Genomic DNA, 17,478 nt, shown 5'->3' with positions numbered 1-17,478 from the left:
ATCCCCTCGGGATCAGTAGAAGCCACAGAAGAACTAAACAGACGGGATAAGGCATCAGGCTTGGTGTTCTTGCTACCCGGACGGTAAGAAATCACAAACTCGAAACGAGCGAAAAACAACGCCCAACGAGCTTGACGGGCATTAAGTCGTTTGGCAGAACGGATGTACTCAAGGTTCTTATGGTCTGTCCAAACGACAAAGAACGGTCGCCCCCTCCAACCACTGTCGCCATTCGCCTAGGGCTAGCGGATGGCGAGCAGTTCACGGTTACCCACATCATAGTTGCGCTCAGATGGCGACAGGCGATGAGAAAAATAAGCGCAAGGATGAACCTTATCGTCAGACTGGAAGCGCTGGGATAGAATGGCTCCACGCCTACCTCTGAAGCGTCAACCTCGACAATGAATTGTCTAGTGACGTCAGGAGTAACGAGGATAGGAGCGGACGTAAAACGTTCTTTAGAAGATCAAAAGCTCCCTGGGCGGAACCGGACCACTTAAAACACGTCTTGACAGAAGTAAGAGCTGTGAGAGGGGCAGCAACTTGACCGAAATTACGAATGAAACGCCGATAGAAATTAGCGAAACCTAAAAGCGCTGCAACTCGACACGTGACCTTGGAACGGGCCAATCACTGACAGCTTGGACCTTAGCGGAATCCATCTGAATGCCTTCAGCGGAAATAACGGAACCGAGAAAAGTAACGGAGGAGACATGAAAAGAGCACTTCTCAGCCTTTACGTAGAGACAATTCTCTAAAAGGCGCTGTAGAACACGTCGAACGTGCTGAACATGAATCTCGAGTGACGGAGAAAAAATCAGGATATCGTCAAGATAGACAAAAACAAAAATGTTCAGCATGTCTCTCAGAACATCATTAACTAATGCCTGAAAAACAGCTGGCGCATTGGCGAGACCGAACGGCAGAACCCGGTACTCAAAATGCCCTAACGGAGTGTTAAACGCCGTCTTCCACTCGTCCCCCTCTCTGATGCGCACGAGATGGTAAGCGTTACGAAGGTCCAACTTAGTAAAGCACCTGGCTCCCTGCAGAATCTCGAAGGCTGATGACATAAGGGGAAGCGGATAACGATTCTTAACCGTTATGTCATTCAGCCTCGATAATCCACGCAGGGGCGCAGAGTACCGTCCTTCTTCTTAACAAAAAAGAACCCCGCCCCGGCCGGAGAAGAAGAAGGCACTATGGTACCGGCGTCAAAGACACAGACAAATAATCCTCGAGAGCCTTACGTTCGGGAGCCGACAGAGAGTATAGTCTACCTCGAGGAGGAGTGGTCCCCGGAAGGAGATCAATACTACAATCATACGACCGGTGAGGAGGAAGGGAGTTGGCTCGGGACCAACTGAAGACCGTGCGCAGATCATGATATTCCTCCGGCACTCCTGTCAAATCGCCAGGTTCCTCCTGAGAAGTAGGAACAGAAGAAACGGGAGGGATGGCAGACATTAAACACTTCACATGACAAGAAACGTTCCAGGATAGGATAGAATTACTAGACCAATTAATAGAAGGATTATGACATACTAGCCAGGGATGACCCAAAACAACAGGTGTAAACGGTGAACGAAAAATCAAAAAAGAAATAGTCTCACTGTGGTTACCAGATACTGTGAGGGTTAAAGGTAGTGTCTCAAATCTGATACTGGGAAGATGACTACCATCTAAGGCGAACGTGGGCGTAGGCTTATCTAACTCTCTGAAAGGAATGTCATGTTTCCGAACCCATGCTTCGTCCATGAAACAACCCTCAGCCCCAGAGTCTATCAAGGCACTACATGTAGCACCCGAACCGGTCCAGCGTAGATGGACCGACAAAGTAGTACAGGATTTTGATGGAGAGACTTGAGTAGTTGCGCTCACCTGTAGCCCTCCGCTTACAGATGAGCTCTGGCTTTACTGGACATGAATTAACAAAATGTCCAGCAACTCCGCAATAGAGGCACAGGCGGTTGGTGATCCTCCGTTCCCTCTCCTTAGTCGAGATGCGAATCCCTCCCAGCTGCATGGGCTCAGACTCTGAGCCAGAGGAGGGAGATGGTTGCGATGCGGAGCAGGGAAACACCGTTGATGCGAGCTCTCTTCCACGAGCCCGGTGACGAAGATCTACCCGTCGTTCTATGCGGATGGCGAGAGCAATCAAAGAGTCCACATCTGAAGGAACCTCCCGGGAGAGAATCTCATCCTTAACCACTGCGTGGAGTCCCTCCAGAAAACGAGCGAGCAGCGCCGGCTCGTTCCACTCACTAGAGGCAGCAAGAGTGCGAAACTCAATAGAATAATCCGTTATGGACCGTTCACCTTGGCATAAGGAAGCCAGGGCCCTAGAAGCCTCCTACCAAAAACTGAACGGTCAAAAACCCGAATCATCTCCTCTTTAAAGTTCTGGAACTTGTTAGAGCAATCAGCCCTTGCCTCCCAGATAGCTGTGTCCCATTCTCGAGCCCGGCCAGTAAGGAGTGAAATGCGTAAGCAACCCGAGCTCTCTCTCTAGAGTATGTGTTGGGTTGGAGAGAGAACACAATCTCACACTGCGTGAGAAAGGAGCGGCACTCAGTGGGCTGCCCGGAGTAGCAAGGTGGGTTATTAACCCTAGGTTCTGGAGGCTCGGCAGGCCAGGAAGTAACAGGTGGCACGAGACGTAGACTCTGGAACTGTCCAGAGGTCGGAAACCTGAGCGGCCAGGTTCTCCACGGCATGGCGAGCAGCAGACAATTCCTGCTCGTGTCTGCCGAGCATGGCTCCTTGGATCTCGACGGCAGTGTAACGAGCGTCTGAAGTCGCTGGGTCCATTCCTTGGTCGGTTCCTTCTGTCATGCAGGTGAAAGAGGACCCAAAAGCGACTTAACAGAAACAGAGTTTATTTAAGTCCAAACAGGGAATAACAGAAATCCTCTAGTCTGTAGAGGGGAATAACTGGAGAAGCGGCCACAGACTGCAGGTCGCTTCGGGTAGGCGCAGGCCGTAGTTGACAGAGACACCTGCTCACACGCAGCATCTGATGAAGGCAAAAAACACGACAGGACAGGGCGATACACAATCACAGCAAAAACACGACAGGACAGGGCGAAACGCAATCACAGCATGGTGAATACTAAACAAGGAACCGACGGGACAGGAACGGAACACAAAGGAATAAATAGGGACTCTAATCAGGGGGAAAGGATCGGGAACAGGTGTGGGAAGACTAAATGATGATTAGGGGAATAGGAACAGCTGGGAGCAGGAACGGAACGATAGAGAGAAGAGAGAGCGAGAGAGTGAGAGAGGGAGGGGGAGAGAGAGGGATAGAAGGAGGGAAAGAACCAAATAAGACCAGCAGAGGGAAACGAATAGAATGGGGAGCACAGGGACAAGACATGATAATAAATGACAAACATGACAGCTAAAGCAGGTGTTGGCTTTGGGGATGACCAGTGAGATATTCCTGCTGGAGCACCTGCTACGGGTGGGTGTTGTTATGGTGACCAGTGAGCTGAGATAAGGCGGAGCTTTACCTAGCAAAGATGTATAGATGACCTGGAGCCTGTGGGTCTGGCGACGAATAGCCAGAGTGCCAACCGACGAGAGCATACAGGTTGCAGTGGTGGGTGGTATATGGGGCTTTGGTGACAAAATGGATGGAACTGTGATAGACTGCATCTAATTTGGCAGCATGAGTGAAGAATGCTTTGTTGCGAAATAGGAAACCGATTCTAGAATTAATTTTGGATTGGAGATGTTTAATATGAGTCTGGAAGGAGAGTTTACAGTCTAGCCAGACACCTAGTTATTTGTAGTTGTCCACATATTCTAAGTCAGAACAGTCCAGAGTAGTGATGCTAGTCGGGCAGGCGTGTGCGGGCAGCAATCAGTTGAAGAGCATGCATTTTGTTTTACTTCTATTTAAGAGCAGTTGGAGGCCACGGAATGAGTGTTGTATGGCATTGAAGCTTTAACAGTGTCCAAAGAATGGCCAGATGTATACAGAATGGTGTCGTCTGCGTTGAGATTGATCAAGGAATCACCCGCAGCAAGAGCAACATCATTGATATATACAGAGAAAATAGTCGGCCCGAGAATGTAACCCTCTGGTACCATCACAGCAACTGCCAGAGGTCTGGACAACAGGCCCTCCGATTTGACACACTGAACTCTATCTGAGAAATAGTTGGTGAACCAGGTGAGGCAGTCATTTGAGAAATAGTTTCTCTCTTTCTCTTTCTCTCTTCCCCCTCTCTCTCTCTCTCTCTCTCCAGTGCCGGGGCTGGAAGGACAGGCTGTTTCATAGCTGTGGACATTATGCTGGATATGGCCGAGAACGAGGGTGTGGTGGACATCTTCAACTGCATCCGCGAACTGCGCTCACAAAGGGTTAACATGGTGCAAACCGAGGTTGGTGAAGAAATGTACTGATTAGCTTGTGTGTGGATAGTGGGTAAAGAAGAGGGCAGTACTCTATCATAGTTGAAGCATTAGTCATTACAGTGCCCTGCAAAGGAAGTAATGATACATAATGACGCATAATGGTACAAAAAAATGGTACAGTGTTTAAAGTGCAGTTAGCCAAATAGCATAGCATTAGCCATCCTTATACCTAGCGTTAATATGGTATTTTTAGGTTATCATTAGCCATTCACATGTTATTTTGTTCAATGGTACTGATAGTAGTTACTAGCAGTTACACAGTTAACATTAGACATCCTCATACCAAGTGTAAAGGGAGTGCAACCAACGTTCAAAGTCACAGCAAGTCTGTTAGCGTAGCATTTTCCATCGCCATGGTAAAGGGTTAAAAAGGCTCAAACAGTAGTCTGCTATGGCTAGTCTTTCCCAGACAATCACCAGACTGATCCTATGCCGTAACCCACTGCCCACAGTTAGTTGTTCTGCGTGAAATTTTCAGCAGGCATATTTTAAAGTGAGTCCTATGGAGGGGCACTGTAAAGCATAGAAATAGGATATTGTGAAGCTTAGACATGATAATGTAAAGTCAGTCATATGCAGGGAGAGTCTAAAGCATAGAAATGTTATCCCCAGACCTTGAAACCAGATTCTATTTCTATGGTCTATAAGCCTGGGCCTTATCTGCCAGACAGGCCATTCCAGGCTATTAGGGTTACATTTTCCAGTGGATCATGCAGTCAGTGATGAAACAGTGGTTCTTAGTGGAGAAACAACACCTGTGAGATAATGTGTGTGTGTTTGAGATCAACTACATTGCAGTCGGGTCAAACAGAATCACTGATCTACAAATCACCTTGCGTCCAAACTAAGTACTTATTTTATAAAGATGAACAATTCTGTCATTCTCATCTTTCTCAAACTACTCCCCTCAAATACTCTGAGTGCTACTTCAATGTCAATAGTGAGAACGACAAAAGGGCTACTAGTAAGTATGCATCAGTATTCTCCATAACTACTACTGTTTCATTAATTTATGTGTACCTACTAGACTGATATACATTGTATTTTCTCAACGACTCTGCGACTTGCAACCATTCGTACAAACCATCAGCATGCGTGATATCACTACTGATCAAATGTGTGTGGAGTCTCCTCAGATATATTTCCCAAGTCAGGCGAGCCGAGCTACCTCTGGAGAGTTCTCAGTCATGCATCTTCCATCCCAATGATCCTATTAATATTAAATACATGCTGAATAATAGATAACTTAGTTCGCACACATTTTCATTCTGTGAATGAGTTTTGCAAGTGTGTTTGCTAAGTGTGGGTTACGACCGTGGGAGTTTTGCAGTCACCCTTAAATAACGGTAATACAACAACAACCTCATGTTGTTCTCCACATTACCTTCTCTGGTAAAACACACACCATATCAAATACAATCTAGGTTTATTTGTTTCATGCACAGGATACAGAAGGTGTAAATCATACAGTGAAGTGGTTATTTGCATCGTATAAATAATAAAAAAACAGAACGTGTCCAGATTATAAATGTTTTATAATTATTAGATGACACTTACCCGACACACTTGTCTAAATTGATGGGTCATGTGAAAAAAATGTTACATCCATCCCCAGCCACAACTAGCTAAGTGGATGGGTCACTATTTTCTAGATATGTACACGTTCATGAAATACAATAGATGGCTGTAATCACCCCCAGACACACCTGGCTAATTTGATTGCTAGCTAAACAATGAACTGACGTAATACCAAATCATACTACCACCAATACAAACTGATTGTCATAGCTGTAGTATGAATCTGCAGGTAGCTAAAGCTAACCAACTAGGTTCAACGTTATTTTGCTAGCTAACATTAGGCTATAACTAGCAATGCAAATGTATTTCTGATTTGCATAATATTACTACAGAGATCATACACATAACGCTAGCTAGCGAGACAGCATGCTAACGTCCGCTAGCTAGCCAACAGTACGCTTTAACTTACAATGAAAATGACTTTCTGACAGAATTAAAAACATGTATAATATCTGAAAATGTATCTAGACTCTTACCTGTATACATGGATGAATGCTTCTTCACGGCAGACTTGGCCAGGGTCGTGTCAAGTCATTCCGGCTCACACTGACTGTGGCATGTATGAAAAGTAGCACATCACAACTTCTTCCAACTGATCTGTCAATAGCATCTGCTAAATTTAGGGCATCCATGTTGTTGAGAAAAGTAGCACGGCTTTTTAAGTTCTCAATGGCTAACGTTATACATTTGTAAAAACAAGCGGTAGAAAGGATTATCAACGCATACTGAGCAGCTCACATTGTTGTAGGAAGCATGCTACCTGGCAGACCAATCCAAACTCCTTTCCCGCCATGTCCATAACATCCATTATCTCAGCCAATCATGGCTAGCGGGAAGGTTCCTGGCTTTTTCCGTGGCTAAACCAACTAGGCTCGTAATTGAACAATTTGTTTTGTATTTACAGATGCAATACAAGTTTGTTATTAAGGCACATGAAAGTTCACATATTCCAGAAGGACTTTCTGCAAAACTAAATGCATTTTGATGAAAAAATGCCTCTCCTGTGAACAGTTATATATCAATATATCAATGGTGGCTCCTCAGAGAAAGAAGGGGAATACCATCCTACACTGTGAATTTCATAAAAATACAAATTGTGAAACATTAAAAAATATATATCCTATTTTCTGTCCGCTGTGTACATTGACTTCAATACAAAACCTAGGAGGCTCATGGTTTTAATAATTTCAAACTAAATCTGACCTTGTTACATGCACCAACAAGGTGCCAATACCATCAAATCCACATGTAAAATCAGGGTTGATAAATAGACTAGGACCTGGTACAATAATTGTAACAAGGCACACCCTGTCAGTCATTTTCAATTCGTTTATTTCTATGACCTGTCTTAAATGTGAATATGTTAAAGGCCCAGTGCAGTTAAAAATATGATTTCCCTGTGTTTTATATGTACAATGACTTGTACAATGACTTCAGATAGTATTCAGATCCCTTGACTTTTTCCACGTTTTGTTACATTACAGCCTTATTCAAAATTTTTAGAACAAGGCAGTCTACACACGACAATCTTCATCAATCTACACAAGACAACCCAAAATGACAAAGTAAAAAAAGTACTTTGTTGAAGCGCACTTGGCAGCGATTACAGCATTGATTCTTCTTGGGTATGACTCTACAAGCTTGGCACACCTGCATTTGGGGAGTTTCTCCCATTCTTCCCTGCAGATGATCTCAAGCTCTGTCAGGTTGGATGGGGAGGGTTGCTGCACAGCTATTTTCAAGTCTCTACAGAGATGTTAGATTGGGTTCAAGTCCGGGCTCTGGCTGGGCCACTCAAGGACATTCAAACTTGTCCCGAAGCCACTCCTGTGTTGTCTTGGCTGTGTGCTCAGGGTTGTTTCCTTTTGGAAGCTGAACCTTCGCCCCAGTCTGAGGTCCTGAGCACCATGGAGCAGGTTTTTATCAAGGATCTCTCTGTACTTTTCTCCGTTCATCTTTCCCTCAATCCTGACTAGTCTCCCAGTCTCTGCCGCTGCAAAACATCCCCACCGCATGATGCTGCCACTACCATGCTTCACCTTAGGGATGGTGCCTGGTTTCCTCCAGACGTGATGCTTGGCATTCAGGCCAAAGAGTTCAATCTTGGTTTCATCAGACCAGAGAATCTTGTTTCTCATTTTCTGTAAATCTTTAGGTGCATTTTTGCAAACTACAAGCGGGCTGTCATGTGCCTTTTACTGAGGAGTGGATTCCACTCTACCATAAAGGCCTGATTGTGGAGTGCTGCAGAGATGTTTGTTCTTCTGGAAGGTTCTCCCATCTACATGGAGGAACTCTAAAGCTCAGCCAGAGTGACCATCTTGTATTTGGTCACCTACCTGACCGAGGCCCTTCTCCCCCAATTGCTCCGTTTGGCCAGGCGGCCAGCTCTAGGAAGAGTCTTGGTGGTTCTAAACTTCTTCCATTTAAGAATGATGGAGCCCACTGTGTTCTTGGGGACCTTAAATGCTGCATACATTTTTTTAGGTACCCTTCCCCAGATATGTGCCTCGGCACGATGCTGTCTCCGAGCTCTACGGTCAATTCCTTCTACCTCATGGCTTGGTTTTTGCTCTGACATGCACTGTCAAATGTGGGACCTTATATAGACAGGTGCCTTTCCAAATCATGTCCAATCAATTGAATTTACCACAGGTAGACTCCAATCAAGTTGTAGAAACAGCTCAAGGATGATCATTTGAAACAGGATGAATCTCGTAACAAAGGAGTACTTATGTAAATAAGGTATTTCTGGTTTTTATTTTTAATACATTTTCAGAAAGAAACCGGTTTTTGCTTTGTCATTTGGTGTATTGTGTGTAGATTCCTGAGTTTAAAAAAAATGTATTTAATACATTTTAGAATAAGGCTGTAACATAACAAAATGTGAAAAAAGTCAAGGCGTCTGAATACTTTCCGAAGGCACCGTACCCCCCCCCCCGGGCCTTACTGCTTAATTAAGTATATCCTATGTAACTACATTGTTCTTACTTGACACTTGATTCAGTATACCCTTTGAGCCAGGTAATAACACAGAAATGAACTCATCTAAAATAACCAGTAGTTAATCACAAGGTGTGTTTGCATGGTCCTAGCCTATTTACATCATCAGAGCAACCCTGGTATTACTGGTGGATTTGATGGTAATGGCACCATGTAGTTACATGTAACTATGTGTAACATCAGTAATTATATATGTGGAATAACCTTCAACAAGTGGATGTGTAATTACTCAGTCATCCAACTGTGTTCTTACTAATACCACTACCTATAACTACTATGTTGGTACTATAGTTATTACTGTGTAGTTGCATAGTAATAGTGGCAACTTAATGTAAAGTGTTGCCGACAACTAATTATGGTTTTGTATATCAGTGTACAAGCAGTCAGAGTTGGACTTGTTACCTGTATGTTCTGCTCTGTTCTCGAAACATTTCAACAGTACATGTGGATTGAGTCTAGTGAATAGGGTCCAACTAGTTGTTGAAGTGCTGTAAATAAAGTGTCCTTTTGTGTGTTGATGTTGACCTGAAGGGTAGAAATACATGAACCTCTTTTGTCATGTCATGTTATTTTAAGTCATCTCATGTTATGTATTGTGTCCTACCCCAGGAGCAGTATGTCTTTGTCCACGATGCCATCCTGGAAGCCTGCTTGTGTGGAAACACAGCCATCCCAGTCTGTGAATTCAGAGCCATATACTACAACATTATCAGACTGGACCCACAGACCAACTCTAGCCAAATTAAGGACGAGTTTCAGGTTAGCTCTCTCCACTCCTGTCTGTCTGTCTGTCTGTCTGTCTGTCTGTCTGTCTGTCTGTCTGTCTGTCTGTCTGTCTGTCTGTCTGTCTGTCTGTCTGTCTGTCTGTCTGTCTGTCTGTCTGTCTGTCTGTCTGTCTGTCTGTCTGTCTGTCTGTTTGTCTGTCTGTCTGTCTGTCTGTCTGTCTGTCTGTCTGTCTGTCTGTCTGTCTGTCTGTCTGTCTGTCTGTTTGTCTGTCTGTTTGTCTGTCTGTCTGTCTGTCTGTCTGTCTGTCTGTCTGTCTGTCTGTCTCTCTGTTTTCCTCTTAAGAGGTATGACATTCACCTTTACCTCCTAAAATGGGTGACATTTTCCTTCTCCAAGAACAAGGCTTTGTAGCTACCGTTAGGAGGCAGTATGAATTCGGCAGCTAAGCACTTGTGCTCCGTATTCTCTCTGAGATTAATATCCCATCACCGTATCAAGCACAGGTCTCAGATCTGTAATCTGTCTCATAATGTATGATGCATATCTCTCTATCGCACTCCCAATCTCAATATCCCTCATTCTCCCTCATACATAAGTTATCTGCAGCCTTCGCTTCAGTGAAGTATTTGCACTTGTTGAAGGCACTGACTACCAGTAATGCTGTTATGTTGGAATATGGAAATCAAAGAAAATAGGGGCAGATTATTTATTTTTGTGGGTTTATTTACTCACCAATTCGTTCTCCACTACTAGTCTGGGCAGTTGATTCAAGGCTATGTCATTGTGAGTGTTGCAGAGGAGGTGGTTTGGTGAATAACGCTAGCGGAGGGAGAAACCTTGCCTGAGACCTGAATACTTGTGTTAGTTCCCAGAGACTAATGTAATGCTTATATGCTTTAGCTTAGAAGAATATTGTACTATAGTATTGCAAACATCTCGGGTTGAAAGGTAATACCCAGTAGGTTACAAAAACGTCACGTGTCAAAGATGAAAATAGTCAGCAAGTCTTGTTAAGACCATGTAGGTTTCTTTAAAAATAAAATGTTAAGACCTGATAAATAATTGTAAAAATAACGTGTTCGCTCTCCCAGACTCTGAACATCGTGACTCCCCGGGTTCGGCCTGAAGACTGTAGCGTGGGACTGCTCCCCCGGAACCACGACAAGAACCGCAGCATGGACGTCCTGTCTGTGGATCGCTGCCTGCCTTTCCTCATCTCTGTTGATGGAGAGTCCAGTAACTACATCAACGCTGCCCTCATGGATGTAAGTTAATCTCTCTCTCGCTCTCTCTGTCTCTCAACCACTGGTATTGTCCCAAGGTGCAAACCCTGCCAATCTGGCACTCTATAGCCAGACTCAAACAAACGCTCAAAGATTTAAAATACTATTTGCAACAACGGCAGACAACAACGGCAGACAATAACAAGTACAGAGGTGGAGCTAAATAAAGCCAGCGGTGCCTTTCCCTGACCCGGCCTGCCTGGCAGCAGCATAATGATCTGTAGCTGGATTTCTCTTGTCAATGCATTACGGCCCAAGGTTAACACCGTCCGTGGGAGTCCGCCTGGTTTGGCTCTTTGTCCTTCGCCACGAGTTGATCAGGCATTGGAGTCCCTCTCTCTTTCTCTCTCTGTCTCTCTCACCTTCTCTACTGAGGGCTGAAGTGCTGTGTTATTGATTTTTTTTTACAGAGCCATAAACAGCCAGCAGCCTTCATCGTAACCCAGCACCCGCTGCCCAACACGGCCGCCGACTTCTGGAGGCTGGTCTTCGACTACAACTGCTCCTCGATAGTCATGCTCAACGAGATGGATGCAGCGCAGGTGTGTATTGTTCACCCTCTGGGTTCGCATACACACAGGCATGTGTGCACACACATATATGTGCATGTAAACATACGCATGCACACACGTAGACACATACACACACAGTGACTTTGCTTATCTCTTTGACTATCGGTCTGCCGTGGGGGTCTTACACATGCTCTATTGTTCTCTGTTCATCTCCATCTATCTCTCTATTCCTCCATTTTCATCTCCTCCTCCGGGTCTCAAACACACAGTTTTATAGGGCAAGATAAGCTACTCCTTTCTGCGCCAGGGGTTTAACTATCCGTCATAGCTGCCAGAACCCTCAGACAGACACCTAGATTGAAGCTCAGCAAAGGCCTATTGACGTGAGGGTGAACTCGTTTTAAGAGGTTGGAGCCTTTCAAAAGTACTAGACTGGAGGATAGCCTTAGCTGTAGGTGTACCGTGCAGAGGCTAATATGGTCAAGGCTTTTGCTGTGTGTGCATTGATTCCACCCAGCATGATTCCACCCAGCATGTTAGCAATGTTTTTCTTTTCTCGTACTTGTATGACCTTGCATTTGAAGTCAATAATGGTTAGTTGGAGATGGCTTTGTTCAAATGGCCAAAGCAATGTGTAGTTTATTTAATGTTTTCAGTACGTTCCAATGGGTAGAATACTCTATTTCAACAACAGAGTCCACAACAGCATGTGATGTAGCAAGGCTCAGGCCATATAAATAGAATTACTAGAACGGACATTCCCAGTCAAGTACATTTTCTGTGATTGGTGCACCGGTGGCCATATTAAATGTATAAAGCAGGAATAATTAATTATATTTCTATGGCTAACTTCCTCTTTTCTCCCTAGCTTTGCATGCAGTACTGGCCCGAGAAGAGCTCCTGCTGCTACGGCCCCGTCCAGGTGGAGTTCATCTCAGCCGACATCGATGAAGACATCATCAATCGCATCTTCAGGATCTGCAACATGGCCAGGGTCTGTATCACAATAAAGAAAGTATGGTGGCAAACCAGGTTTTAAAATGAATAGGGAACACTGTATAGGTGACTTATTATTATCAGTCATAGAAACTAGAATCTATGGCTGTAGGACTTTATATGGTTCTGCTCGTTTTCTCTCATAGGTCACAAACTGTTACATCCCATAGGTCACAGACCAGCATAAAAAAAGAAACAGATGCTCAGATGCCAGATGTGCGACTGTACATTTGTCTTGCCTCCACTCCTACAACACTGTTGTTTAAATCGCGAGGACACTGTCTTGTCAGTTAGACTCCTTCAAATGTCAACCTAATTGCTTGTGCCATGCACACCACATACCCATGTCAGACCTGGGTTAAGATACTATTCCAACTAATTTATAACACTCCAGCTGTGTTTGAATGAGCTTGCCTGGCAAAATGGAGCAAATAGAGAAGTCCCAAAAGTGAAAACCAAATCAATTTGGCACTCCAAGCAAGCTAAAGAAAATGCTCAAAGCCTGTGAAAGATTTCCAATAGTATCTGAACCCGGGTCTGCCAATTGGGATGACGCTAACAGACAGGCCAAGCCTGGCAGCACCATGGCGGGTTCAGACTGGTTCCATTGGAGGGGCTATATTTACACTAATACTCATTAGACACCATTAAATCACTGCCACTTGAATCCCTGTGTTTGTGGCACTCGGTTACTCCTTCCTCTCTCCTCTCTCTCTTGCTTGCTCATGGCCCCCCACTTTAACCAGCGGAGACGGCAGGCTTCGCTAGGCAGCTAATCAACACTTAGCTCCGTGATGGTGCAAAAATCCACAGGGGTGGTGTCTCCAATTTACCATGAAATGGTTCCATCGCTACCGCGAGAAGCACATGACACGGCTCCTGTACGACAAAATGAGCCTCTCCATTGTTCCCAGCATGGGCATGGAGCCAGATAACGTCTTTGTTGTGGTTGCCAGTCGTTGGCTTGTTGGCTCTGCTCTGGCTAAGGGAAGGAAAGTTGAGTCCAAATACACTGGGAATGGATGTGCTTCTGATGAGGAGCTCAGTGCGTCAGCAGTTCATTAATGACTTGAGTGGCTGAGTGGTTTATGTTTGCAGTGGACACAGAGGTAAACTCGATCCCCCTTCAAATTGGGCGAAGTCCATCTACCAATTTTGATGATGGTTATAATGAGGAGGAAGATTAGCTTGCTAGTAGTTGATGATTGTGCTAAGGATGATGAGGATACTATCTGGCATGTTGTCCATGATGATGATGATGTTGACCACAACAACGATGATGATGATAATGGCATTAAGTTATGATTCTTTGGCAGCCCCAGGATGGCTACCGTTTGGTGCAGCATTTCCAGTTCATCGGCTGGCCGGCCTATCGGGACACGCCCCTGTCCAAGCGCTCCATCTTACAGCTGGTGAGACGTCTGGCCAAGTGGCAGGAGCAGTACGACGGGGGAGACGGACGCACCGTGGTCCACTGCCTGTGAGTAACTGAGGGCCTGGCTCAAAGGTCTTTGTATTATGTTGTCGATATCAGATTCACACGTCCATGGAAGTTGTATAGTCATACGGTTGTCCATAGTAGAACAGTAATGTCCATGGCATTTGTATGCTGATATGGTGTCCATATTAGGACAGTCACACTTCCATGAAAGTTGTATTTCCATACGGTGTCCATATCAGAACACAGTTCTTTACTCATACAGTGTCCATACGTGGATAGTCACGTGCCCATGGAATTTGTATACAGGGACATTGTGTATGAGGACGTTTAAACCAGACAGGATGTGGAGGGGTAGAACTATACTATACTATACTCTCAGACAGGAAGACAATAGGGAATGTGCTTTATGAATGTATCTATCACTGCTCGCTCCCACAGTGCTGTTTCCTATTAGAGCAGGGGTACTCAACTACTATTTGAGAAGGTCTGGTCACACATATTTCTTAGATGGCAAAGGTTATTGGCATAGTAACAAACCTCGACCAATGTGACCCCAAACTGTTCCAACCACTCTTGTTGGCAGAGAGAAAATGTTGCCGTTTTTTAAGCTCATTCCATGCAATTCTACACATTTTGTCATCGGGCGGAGAGAAAATGGAGCAGTTTTAAAGATAATTTCCTAAAATTCTACACATTTTGCCATTGGGCAGAGAGAAAGGGGAGCAGATTTAAAGCTAAGTTCCTACAATTTTACAAATTTTGCCATGTCTTATGTGTTTATTAATATCTGAGTGACTCAACAAAATCAATGGGTGCCTCCTGGGGATCGAAGCCCCTGGGAACATAATTTGGCCATAACTACAATATTTAGATAGCTAGTTAGCCTAATTTACCCATCTAACATGGCCAGTAGTTAATCAACTGGACATTTATCGCAGGTTAAGATAGCTCTCTAAGGTCTGTCAGTGAAGGACATTGCGAGAGGAAAACTGCCCATGCACTACCAAATTTCGAAATTGTACATTGTGCGTTCTGCTATTACAACTCTCAGCAGCATTAAGATAAAAACCTGACTGAATCCCACTGACCAAATTTTTTTTATGTCGGGAGTCCTGGATTAAGACCGCGATCCGCTATTTGAGTATGGCTGTTCTAGAGTATATACAAATCAAATCAAATCAAATGTATTTATATAGCCCTTCGTACATCAGCTGATATCTCAAAGTGCTGTACTTAAACCCAGCCTAAAACCCCAAACAGCAAGCAGGCTAGGAAAAACTCCCTAGAAAGGCCAAAACCTAGGAAGAAACCTAGAGAGGAATCAGGCTATGTGGGGTGGCCAGTCCTCTTCTGGCTGTGCCGGGTGGAGATTATAACAGAACATGGCCAACATGTTCAAATGTTCATAAATGGCCAGCATGGTCAAATAATAATGAGGCAGAACAGTTGAAACTGGAGCAGCAGCACAGTCAGGTGGACTGGGGACAGCAAGGAGTCATCGTGTCAGGTCGTCCTGGGGCACGGTCCTTGGGCTCAGGTCCTCCGAGAGAGAGAAAGAAAGAGAATTAGAGAGAGCATATGTGGGGTGGCCAGTCCTCTTCTGGCTGTGCCGGGTGGAGATTATAACAGAACATGGCCAAGATGTTCAAATGTTCATAAATGACCAGCATGGTCAAATAATAGTAAGGCAGAACAGTTGAAACTGGAGCAGCAGCATGGTCAGGTGGACTGGGGACAGCAAGGAGTCATCATGTCAGGTAGTCCTGGGGCATGGTCCTGGGGCTCAGGTCCTCCGAGAGAGAGAAAGAAAGAAGGAGAGAATTAGAGAACGCACACTTAGATTCACACAGGACACCGAATAGGACAGGAGAAGTACTCCAGATATAACAAACTGACCCTAGCCCCCTGACACAAACTACTGCAGCATAAATACTGGAGGCTGAGACAGGAGGGGTCAGGAGACACTGTGGCCCCATCCGAGGACACCCCCGGACAGGGCCAAACAGGAAGGATATAACCCCACCCACTTTGCCAAAGCACAGCCCCCACACCACCAGAGGGATATCTTCAACCACCAACTTACCATCCTGAGACAAGGCTGAGTATTGCCCACAAAGAGGCGCCAACCCAGACAGGATGACCACAACAGTGAATCAACCCACTCAGGTGACGCACCCCCTGCAGGGACGGCATGAGAGAGCCCCAGTAAGCCAGTGACTCAGCCCCTGTAATAGGGTTAGAATCCCAGTGGAAAGAGGGGAACCGGCCAGGCAGAGACAGCAAGGGCGGTTCGTTGCTCCATAGCCTTTCCATTCACCTTCCCACTCCTGGGCCAGACTACACTCAATCATATGACCCACTGAAGAGATGAGTCTAAAGACTTAAAGGTTGAGACCGAGTTTGCGTCTCTGACATGGGTAGGCAGACCGTTCCATAAAAATGGAGCTCTATAGGAGAAAGCCCTGCCTCCAGCTGTTTGCTTAGAGATTCTAGGGACAATTAGGAGGCCTGCGTCTTGTGACCGTAGCGTACGTGTAGGTATGTACGGCAGGACCAATTCAGAGAGATAGGTAGGAGCAAGCCCATGTAATGCTTTGTAGGTTAGCAGTAAAACCTTGAAATCAGCCCTTGCTTTGAGAGGAAGCCAGTGTAGAGAGGCTAGCACTGGAGTAATATGATCAATTTTTTTGGTTCTAGGCAGGATTCTAGCAGCCGTATTTAGCACTAACTGAAGTTTATTTTGTGAAATTAGAGCATTGCAGTAGTCTAACCTAGAAGTGACAGAAGCATGGATTAATTTTTCTGCATCATTTTTGGACAGAAAGTTTCTGATTTTTGCAATATTACGTAGATGGAAAAAAGAGAGATCAGGGTCCAGAGTAACGCCGAGGTCCTTCACAGTTTTATTTGAGGCGACTGTACAACCATTAAGTTTAATTGTCAGATTCAACAGAAGATCTCTTTGTTTCTTGGGACCTAGAACAAGCATCTCTGTTTTGTCCGAGTTTAATAGTAGAAAGTTTGCAGCCATCCACTTCCTTATGTCTGAAACACATGCTTCTAGTGAGGGCAATATACAATATACAGAGGATGGAAAGTCCTTTGAGACTTTTCTATGACTCTCAACCACACTATTTCTGTTGTGTGGGTCTTTTTCAGATAAGCACCACTGTATGTCGCATTAATAAATGCATCGAAGACATCATCCCCACAGTGACCGTACGTACTTACTCCAAAAAGAAGCCATGGATTACAGGCAACATCCACACTGAGCTAAAGGGTAGAGCTGGTGATTTCATGGAGCAGGACTCTAACCCAGACATTTATAACAAATCCCTCTATGCCCTCTGACGAACCATCAAACAGACAAAGTGTCAATACAGGACTAAGATTGAATCCTACTAAAACAGCTCCGATGCTCATCGGATGTGGCAGGGCTTGCAAATGATTACGGACTACTAAGGAAACCGTGCTCTCGGTGGTACAGCTGTAGAATGTTTTGAGGATCTGAGGA

At 44.9% G+C, this 17,478-nt stretch overlaps 1 protein-coding gene across 1 annotated transcript in view; it reads left to right on the top strand.

The window, feature by feature from the left end:
- LOC124008536 (receptor-type tyrosine-protein phosphatase T-like) overlaps positions 1–17,478 on the top strand; it is a 553,654-nt gene that overhangs the window by 496,483 nt on the left and 39,693 nt on the right. The window contains 6 exon segments of the mRNA XM_046319881.1: positions 4,257–4,392; positions 9,616–9,765; positions 10,824–10,997; positions 11,426–11,557; positions 12,396–12,521; positions 13,840–14,003. Of these exon segments, the coding sequence (XP_046175837.1) occupies positions 4,257–4,392; positions 9,616–9,765; positions 10,824–10,997; positions 11,426–11,557; positions 12,396–12,521; positions 13,840–14,003 (882 nt within the window).

The sequence above is a fragment of the Oncorhynchus gorbuscha genome, linkage group LG21, assembly GCF_021184085.1.
Source record: "Oncorhynchus gorbuscha isolate QuinsamMale2020 ecotype Even-year linkage group LG21, OgorEven_v1.0, whole genome shotgun sequence".
NCBI lineage: Eukaryota > Metazoa > Chordata > Actinopteri > Salmoniformes > Salmonidae > Oncorhynchus > Oncorhynchus gorbuscha.
This window is presented reverse-complemented; position numbering and strand designations above follow the sequence as displayed.